The sequence below is a fragment of the Ricinus communis genome, chromosome 3 (assembly GCF_019578655.1).
Source record: "Ricinus communis isolate WT05 ecotype wild-type chromosome 3, ASM1957865v1, whole genome shotgun sequence".
NCBI classification, from domain to species: domain Eukaryota; kingdom Viridiplantae; phylum Streptophyta; class Magnoliopsida; order Malpighiales; family Euphorbiaceae; genus Ricinus; species Ricinus communis.
Genome location: NC_063258.1, coordinates 30,967,319 through 30,977,538, shown reverse-complemented (window position 1 = coordinate 30,977,538; position 10,220 = coordinate 30,967,319). Strand labels below are relative to the sequence as shown.

Below are 10,220 nucleotides of genomic sequence, written 5' to 3'. Positions count from 1 at the left end.
ATTTTTTGGATGAGGTGAATTCAAAGGGAAGGAAGGGGAATGCCACTTGTCTCTTTTGGCATCAAAGGAAAAGGGAGGAAAATGAGTGTATTCTTTTTAGAGAAAAGTGCAGAGAAGTATTTCACAATTTTACATTTGTTATCTTTTATATTTCATCACAACGTGCAGTTATAATATAAAGATGCATTTCAGCCCAAGTTTCTAATGCTTCAAGAAGGGATGAAGTCATAAAGGCATAGATTTACCTGCGATAACAACAGAACAAGTTCTTCAGCGAAGAAAATATTAAATTTGGATCCTGTCTTCAACGAGTGTTTTCTGCTGAATAAAATGAAACTGTCACTTGAAAGAGCAAGCAGGATACTTGCAATATCAAGAAACACACTATGGCTATGGACAATTTATTTTTTTACCAATCCAGCATCAGTATCGCAATACATTCTTCAATGGAAACAGCTTAAGCAAAATCCGGCAGTAACTTGTTGAGAAACTATTAAGAACTGAGGGTTCTACTACATGGCATTGGCACCCATGCAAGTGAATCAATTACTGGAGATCCAACCATCATAGGTAGGCAATTCCTGCCTGATTAGGGCTGTAATCAGTAGTAATACAAACCCACCAAGCTTTTAGTTTCTTGGAGAGAAAACCAAACAAAGAAAAGAAATGCATAGTATAAATAGAAGGCCAAGCAAGCTAATCTAGGATTTAGGTTTGATGTCTGAGGAACCAAAGCATAGGAAAAATTGTAAAGCAAAAAAAGAAGAAGGGCTGGAATATCAAATCAATTAAGGAACATGCAACTAACAAAAGTGGGAACTGCAATAATTCAATAGAAAAAGATTACTCTATGACTTTCCTTGTATGATCACAGGTATTTGATAATTTCAAAAACAAATAAATATCTATATCAAAAAAATTACAAATAGAAAATAAATATATATGTCAAAAGGTGCATTCTTATCCCTAATATTTAGTGCAAGGAGTGGACTAGTCCTTAAAACTATTTTTAGGTGGAAATAGGCCCTTAAAGTAGTTAAGATGCTAATGCAGTTTTATTTCTACTTTAAGAGCTTATTTATGTCTAAAAATAGTTTAAGGACTAATTTGCTCACTGCACTAAACATTAAAGGCAAAATTGCAGTTTTTTCTCAAAGAATATATATATATATATATATATATATATAGAGAGAGAGAGAGAGAGATTTTCGTTGGATAAAGTAATGGTTAAATAGTTTTTCAATCAATAATCAATATGAAAAAATTTACTAAGATTTAATTAAAATATTAAATTGAATTACAATAGTTAAACTAAATATAAAATTTATTTTATTTTTTATTATATAACATATCGAATGTAATTGAATCAGATTTATTTACAAACGAAATGAATTTTTTCTTAGATTTAAATCACATGTCCAGAGCCTAAGATAATTGAAGTAAAAGAGAATAACCAACTTTCATAGTAAATTTACAATGTGATTTTTTTATACAGTATCTGAGTGACAGATTTTATTGTTGTTTCGGAGACCTTAATGTTCACCGAATACATGATGACCCCGAAACCAAGAAACAGAAAGGTTTAAGACTTTAGACAATTACTTTGCATTTGCAATCATCACCTTTGTTTGATTTCTTAATTTAAAAAAAGGTATTTACAATCTTCTAGTATTGATGGCAACCACCAAATCATCAATCCAATTCACAAAATGTCCACCCTTCACTTTGAGCTCAGAAACAATTTCTGTAGACAAAGGTTCCAAACCCAATATAACATCAATGACATACTGCATCATTATACAAAGAACTACAACAAAACCCAGCTCAAAATTTGCCTTCAGTGAAACAAAATACCAAGAAAAGAAGGAGACTAGATCATGTACATCAAGTACAACAATGGAGAAAAGGGTAATGGAGAATGCAAGAAAAAGGGCATTCAAGATGACAAAAACAGCTATAAGCAGAGCACAAGCTACGAAGGAACAATAGAGGAATGTAAGGAGAATCAGGTCCAAATTGGGTATCATTTTGTTGATGTTCTTAAGTTTTGTTTGATGATTTCAGGAGAAGGAAGTGAAAGAGGTGTTTGATTGTTGGAAGTGGGAAAGAAAGTTTGTTGGTATATAATGAGGAATAGATGGGAATGAAGTGAGATGCACTCATTCTATGCATGAAATATTTAGAGCCTTATATCTACTTTGAATCTGTGTCCAAATGAACAAAAAGGGACGGGAATTGTTCAAAATAGAGGAGCTAATTAGTTAATTATTCTCTTGTTTTTGTGATTGTGATTGTGGTGTTGTCCAAGACAGAGGGACACTAATAATACCCATTTCTCTGTATCAACTTTCATCATGCAATTAAAAAAGAAAAAGAACCAAAGCAAGCAAAGAAAAGAAGTTGAAAAATCGTCGACAGCAGGATTCGAACCTGCGCAGGCAAAGCCCAACAGATTTCGAGTCTGTCTCCTTAACCACTCGGACATATCGACGACATTTGGTAAGCTTTCACATTAAATACATATAAATCGAAAAACTCAGTTCAGCATTGACGTCTCACCCTGCCAAATTGTTGTTACTTGTTCAATAGCTTCAACACTTGGTCAAGTTTAAGCAAATGATTAACTTAAGAAGGAAAGTTTAGACAGAATCTTGACACAGTGAATTAAGCACAAGAGTGACGAAAGAAAAGCTTGCATCTTTAGGCTGAAGATATCAATTAATTAAACCCACTAGCTTGGTCTACCCACAACACTACTCATGGCATTCACGACTATGCATTGCATGCAGTATCAGTGTCACAGAAGGAACCTGTGGAGTCTGAATCAGTACTGATATTCAAATTTGCTTTGGAGTTTTGCAAACAAAATGGGTTGATACATGAAAGACAAAAATGGCAACTCAAATTGAACTTGGAAAAGGAAAAAAAAAAAAAAAAAGAAAGTCAAGCCATGTTTGAATTCATAGGATGGTTTTACGATTTTGACCATCCATTTTTCCTAACTAGTCAAAAAATTCTCACTTGTTTTGGGAAGAAGCAGCAATGCAGAAGATGGACAATTTGATACTACTGTACAATGAAAATGTTCATGCCATTCTGCAAATACTCTATTTAAGTGTGCCTGTATATATTTCAGCCAGCTTTTGGATGGGCACCATTACAGCAGGAGTCTGTCCAAAAGGTTTGCATGAAAGTGATCTGTGATTCTTGCTGAATCCCTTCCTGCGATAAAAGAATTGATGCAAATTTAGTACCTAACTACTTGAAAAAGAGTATCTGAAAATTTAAAGAAAAGCATCTGAGCAAACTTGGTTACCTTAAGTAGTCACAGTGGCTCCCCTAAATCAAGAATTTCATGCAAGCTGGGAAATTACATCCAGATTACTAATTGTGAACCATTTGGGAGGATAGAAAGAATTAGGTGGTTCTAGATTTAGACGCCAAACCATGATCCTCGAGCAGTCTTCTAGTAAGCCTTCCATTTGGCTTTCATCTTCCACAACTTGTTCAATGAATGTGCTAACCTGCAAGACAAGTCAATAAGGATAACATTTGGTGCCAGTCATTGCACTTGGTGGGTGGTTACGACGGGTTGGAGAATCTATCTTATTCTCCATTAAAGTAAATAAAAGATAACAGTAGGAGTTATTTAAACATAATAGAATTGGAAAAATATCGCATAAGGCAAATCCCAGTTATTTAGAAATGAGCTTAGTTTAGTCAAGCAATTGCTGATGGTCTGGAGTAATATGGTTGAAATAAATTTTAGCTGTTGCTATGGAAAATGAGCTTATTCTATCAATCCCAAGTTAATTAATATCCTCATCCATCAGGTGAATAATTTTGCCAAAATAATGCTGTTCCACTTATCTAATTCCCCATATTTTGAATTATTAATAGTGTGAAAGGAAAACCATAAAGTTTATCATTTTCTTTTCCAATTTCAGTGGACTAGCAGCAGCAACCATTACACTGAATGTGGATTAGGCACAACCAAGCAACAACCAAAATACTAACCTGGAAGCCATCCCTGAATGTGTCAAGCAGCCTAATAGGTTCAAGAGTGGGTCGACGCCATCTTTTTTGATCCCAAAGTATGGTACTATTGAAGGCAAAACCTGACATGTCAGCATGGAATCTCCGGAATCTCCTACTTGGTTCATTTACATGCCATCCAATAACTCTAGATCCATTACAAATGGGGCCCTCCAGGAAACCTTTGCTTTTGTCCCCCGTTACCTTGGCCACTGTCCAAGTCCCAAAACGCCTATAGGGAACAAAGAAGATGGATTCTTTCACATTGACAAGTGCAGAGAAACATATTATTAAATCATCATAAGCTAAAGGGGAGAAAGGGATGATCCATCTTCCGCAAGAATGCTATAGAACCTCGAACAAAGAAGCAAGTGCTATAAACATCTAAAAACAGCTGGAAATTATCCAGTAATATAGTGAAAAAAAAAAAAAAAGAGGACAAATTCAGTAGCATGAGCAAGTATGAACCTTCTACATCTCATGTTAGTATGGGCATTTCGCAATCTCACAACAATCTGAAAACATTATAACCACATGAAATGAGTCTATATGTTTTTTTTTCCCTTGGATCATGAATTTGTTTAATCTCCAAATTAGCTTCCTAATTTATTGTTTCCTTTTGTTGTTCTATCTAAATAATTGTAGAGAAACTGCATGGATAAATCATCCAATTGAATGCTACAAATAGCATCAACTGATTGAGTGACCGAAAGACAGGAAGGTAATATTTTAATTTTCGTGGAACATATGATACTGATTATGGAATTAGATTATGCCAAGTAGAAATAAAAATAAACAGCTATTCCCAAAGATGTGGGTGACAGCATGCAATTTGCAACAGTTTACATCACTTTAGGATTGAATATCTGAGTGTGTCTACACATTTCAGAACATATAATGCCTTGATAAATGCTCTGCAGTCCTTTTTACTAAGGCATGACTCGGCTTATGGAAATATGTATCTGAAGATGCCAATATAGTGTAATTTAAGAGAATAGCAAATATAAAGACGCATATATAAAGTGAGTGGTATGGGACCAAATTTTACCTCATTTCCCTCATTTTTTCAAAAAGATCCGCTAAATAAATGTTATCATCATCTGCAAAGTAGACAATCCCATCAAGATGGTGAGTTTCAATGTGAGACAAAGCCACATTCCTTTGGTGAATGCTTCCATCTTTTATGTCAGTAACATTTTTCTTGCAAATAAGATGCCTGTACATAACCCCAGTTCTCCTTAGGATGTCAGCTGTCTGCTCAGATTGGGAAGTCATTTCTACCACTATCCACAACAGTGGAGGTTGGACCAATTTTAATGTGTATGCCAACCGATTCAGATAATAAGCTTGAAATGGTCTAGCATAAGTTGGGGTCACAACTATCAAAAGCTTCCGAGATGCCAGCTCCAGATCTTCAGGGATTGACTGGTGAATGGGTGCATCAATTGAAATCTGGTCAGTCAGCTTAACTTCTGTCTCCAATGTGGCATTGTTCTTGAGACCTTCACTCTCAGCTATCGGTGTCGCATTTGTGGTCATACCTTCAAAAGTACCGAAATTTTTAACAGTTGATACCATCTCAAATGAGAAGGCTTGGCTCTTTGACATAAGATTCGTTGATAGATTCATTGATACAAATGGAGTAAGGCCAACAAATATCCCAACCACAAAACAGAGTAAGAAATGAAAAAGAGCCCTCCTCCAAACTTGTCCCTTCAATTTTGACCTTTCCGGTGGTCTCGAAGATCTTGGTGAAAAGATACCAAGAATAAATGCTTGAGAATCTGTTAAACCAAGAAGAGAGGATAGAAATCCTCTAGATGTTGAGAAGTTCTGAGCCGATGATGAGGACTTGGACAATGGAGAAGGAACTTGACAGACTTCTCCATTCATTAATGCCCCGGCCCGAGGCACTGGAGACAACGTTCTCCTTATAGATGCCATCCAAAACAACCAAAGATAATACTATCAACCTCAAAACTCACCAACTTAGAATCCCAAACTACTATTAAAATTAAAGCAAAAATGAGTATCCAAATCAGGTACAGTCTCATTGTCTCCCACTAACCACCATATCTACAGATCAAGAAATCAATCCGAGCCAACTCAAAATATAATAACACGAGATTACTCAAATTAAACTTTTCCTTGATATCCAGAGCATTTTATAGAAACCAGACTAAGCCCTCAAAAAAACACAATCCAAACCTTGGGTTCAAAAATGATACTCCCTCTCTCAATCTTAAAAAAATACTAAACCAGCAGAAACAAAAAGAAATGTAGCTAAACAAGCAATTGATCTACCATGAACTCCTGGAAACAATACTAACTAAGAAGTAACAAAAAGTTACATAAACACAAACAGAAACAAAACCCAATACATACCCAGGAAGAACAGGGAGATTCAATCCCAAAATGCTTGAATTTCCTCCCCAAATGAGACGGCTCAGAAACTAACAATCCAACAGCAAATGGGTACTGGATCTTTGGACCCAAAGCGCAAGAAGAGTTGATAGTGCAGAAAGACAGTTTCTTTTTCTCGCTCGTAAAAGTTTTGAAGTAAAAGGACTTCCCTTTTCTTTTTTTAACTATACTATTTGCATAGGCCTTAAAAGGAAAAGTTTGCTTTTGGAATCTGATTTAAGTGCTGAAGGAGTTGATAGAGATAGAGAGGGAAAGAGAGATGCTGAATTACTGATACAGTGATACTTCAAAAAAAACAGCACTCTTTCAATCACAATGATTCAGACAATAGAGTTTTTGGATTCTTTTTATTACCATTATTATCATTATTTTGTTTGTTTGGAAATCTACTTGACTGACGGGTTCAATAGGCTGTGTATTGTTCTTTATGGAATGGGATTCGTCTGAGTGGATTCCTAGCCGTCGATGTCAGAAATCAATGGCTTGTTGATTAATCTTGCCCGTTGTCAGGATCGTCCCCATAATTTTCTTTTTTTCTGGAATAAGGTCTAATTTGGTCTATAAATATTGCTGGAGTTCAATGTAGCTTTTCTTTTTCTCAAAAGAAATTGTCGCCTTGATCAGGCTCATGCATTGTCGCCTTAATTAAACGTGCATTAATACAGACTTCAATCAAAATAAACTCAAGTTGCAATTTGAAAAATTAAATAAAAAATCAATTTTAGAAAGAGAAGGTAACTAAAACGACAACATAAGGAGTATATGATTTCCTTTTATTGACGAGGACAACAAAATCATATTCTAAAAAGAGATCGAGTTTAGAAGCGTTTGATTTTTATTAATTGATATGGATTTTGGATTTTTGTTATTGTTGGAAGATAATATTATTAGTAATGTTGATTGATAAGGGTTTTGTATTTGATATGAGTTTATTTTTTAGTTTTGTTTTGAATTGGATAGTTACTTGAATATATGAAATTACGTAGTGATGTATGAAGAGAAAGAGAAGTGATAGGTCTAAATTATATATAGATATTTAAATTATTTTAAAATTTTAATGACATATTTTTATATATAATATGGTGAAAATATGTGATTTTAACTCATTTAAATTTAATTGTCTGATTTCAGGTAATATTAGTTAAAAGAGAAAATTATGAAAAAAAATATTTAAAAAGAAGCTTAATTAGACATGTTCTTGTGAAAGTCCAAGATTAAGACGCATGGATTGCTATTTGCAAGGCCAACCCGAAAATTACAAGGTCCAAGGGACATATTAGTCATTTTGTATTATTATTAAAATTTAGTTATTTATGGGATAGTACTTGGTGGAGATAAGAATACCTATAGTCTTATCTATCATATAGACTTATATTAATATATTTATGTCTAAGGAGATTAGAAGATGACTTTTCTCTATATATAGTTCATTCTAAATCCAAAATTTCTTTAAGTAGGAAGATTATTGGTTTCCATTTTCCACTTCTTGAATAGCTTTTTAGATGTTAAAAAGAGTAATGAAAACTAAACTAAAGTGTATATGAAAAAACTGTATAGAAAATAATAGTGGACAGATGCAGAGAGCAGATAGGAGAGAAAAGTCAAAGATTAAGACGCATGGATTGCTATTTGCAAGGCCAACCCGAAAATTACAAGGTCCAAGGGACATATTAGTCTTTTTGTATTATTATTAAAATTTAGTTATTTATGGGATAGTACTTGGTGGAGATAAGAATACCTATAGTCTTATCTATCAGATAGACTTATATTAGTATATTTATGTCTAAGGAGACTTACTTAAAAGATGACTTTTCTCTATATACCTATAGTCTTATCTATTAGATAGACTTATATTAGTATATTTAAGTATATTTATGTCTAAGGAGACTTACTTAGCTCTCTCCTATCTGCTCTCTGCATCTGTCCACTATTATTTTCTATACAGTTTTTCCATATACACTTTAGTTTAGTTTTCATTACTCTTTTTAAGATCTAAAAAGCTATTCAAGAAGTGGAAAATGAGAATCAATCATCTTCCTACTTAAAGAAATTTTGTATTTAGAATGAGCTTTTACTTTATTGTTTTATATTTTTCTATTTAATACCATTCATTGGGTTAAAATATGTTATACTAGTTTTGATAAGTATATAGTTTAGCCTTTTTACTTTTGTACGGATCTTGTTATTTATTTATTTAATGAATGATTTTTTTACCTTCATATATTTATTAGTTTCAGTTATTATTGTTAGTTAACCATCATATTAATTTAGTAATAGTAATTGTTGTGAACATATTTAGATTAAATATATTAGAAATATCTACTTTACTTCAATGTATGTAGGCATAAGAAACTTTAGTTGCATCATAGTTTGAATGACTAAAGAAAAAGGCACATCACCGTTTCATTCATTAGATCTAGGCTTAAAGTAAAACAAATAGATTACTAAGTAAATGGTTAGGCTAAATACTATCTTTAGCATGCATTACATATTTATTTATTGTTTAGTTACTTTATTTTATTAATATTATTTCTCAAAATACTGGTTTACAGTGTTTAGATTTATTTTTATTATTTTGTATTAATAATTAGTTTTTATAATAAGTGGTATCATAGTTGCTTGAAAGATCTACCTTGTAGTGAACTTACCCTTACTATAAGAACGGTTCATGCACTTGCAAGTACTAACTTATACACATCAAAGAAAGAGGAAGAAAAGGAGAGAAAATTTCTAATAGAGAAAATAGCATAAATAACAACGAATAGGTAAATTTGTGGCTTCATATTAATTAAGAAAATGTTATTTAATAACATTTAGGGAAAACCTTTTATCTTAATTTCATTTAAAATGAAAAGAAAAGTTTTATAAATTTTTTCAATATTTTTAGTTTAATTAATTTAAATTTTAGCAAAAGAATATTTATCCAACATTAGAATGTAAAATTTCAATTAAGTTAATTTTTTTAATTATTTCATTTACACGCTGTTGAATAATTCTAGAGTCGGTCTATAAATACAACAATACCTCTTGCCTATAAGCAGAAGGAGATCCGGAGGATTCACAAAGTCCTAAAGTGCAGCCTGGAGAGGGTAAAGCGGCATTGCAATGCTAGAATTTCTGACTTGGAAGTTGTCAAAGCTGATTGTTAATTTGCCTTGCACATCCATATATGCCTCTTATATTTCATAACACAAAGTCCAAAATTTCATGTTCATTGCTGAAGGATGAAAGTAATTGTTTGTTCAGCTTTTTCATTCTATATTCAGGTATACTAGGACTATTTTCTAGTAAATAACAAAAAAACTAAGGTAAATTCGGATGCCCAATAAGATTTTGTTACGTATATTTAATATCGTCTCTTATACGTCTTTTTTTTTTTTTAAATTATAAATAATTAATTTTTTATTTTAATTTTTTTTATTTTACTTTTTATATAATTTTATTTATTAACAAAGAAAAGTGTCACGACCCCACCAGACTAGGAATGGGTAGGCTTAAGGCCACCGAAACCCGTAGTAAGCCCTGACACTCACTGATTTAAACAAATCTCATCTCAAATTAATATTATTAAAACCACAAATTATCTTAATAGTTACACTTTACAAAATTACTTCGGTCTACCAGAAAAACTAGACGAGACCCGAAGCTCAGAAAATTTACAACTGATACATCTACTATTTACTACTGCGGAGAATCTAAGATTTACCAATTTACATACCAAATCAAATACATCACCCGATGATGAAGGAGTCGGGTTCTTG

General features: G+C 32.7%; 1 protein-coding gene and 1 non-coding gene across 3 annotated transcripts; both read right to left on the bottom strand.

Annotated features, from left to right (window-relative positions):
- Positions 1–2,409: 2,409 nt before the first annotated feature.
- TRNAS-CGA lies at positions 2,410–2,491 on the bottom strand. The gene has a single exon. It is a non-coding gene; the product is annotated as a tRNA-Ser (tRNA).
- A 324-nt stretch (positions 2,492–2,815) lies between these two features.
- Positions 2,816–6,833, bottom strand: LOC8271197 (probable beta-1,4-xylosyltransferase IRX9H). Of its 2 annotated transcripts, XM_015717697.3 has the most exons (5): positions 5,084–6,833; positions 4,018–4,267; positions 3,447–3,524; positions 3,317–3,362; positions 2,816–3,222 (listed from the first exon to the last, which is right to left on the bottom strand). In XM_015717697.3, exons 1-4 carry the CDS (start codon positions 5,977–5,979, stop codon positions 3,354–3,356), a joined length of 1,233 nt encoding a protein of 410 aa, XP_015573183.1. In that variant the 5' UTR covers positions 5,980–6,833; the 3' UTR covers positions 2,816–3,222; positions 3,317–3,353. The 2 variants fall into 2 exon arrangements, with proteins under 2 accessions (XP_015573183.1, XP_002516557.1); XM_002516511.4 differs by having other exon boundaries at positions 3,317–3,524; positions 5,084–6,829.
- Between the last annotated feature and the right edge of the window lie 3,387 nt (positions 6,834–10,220).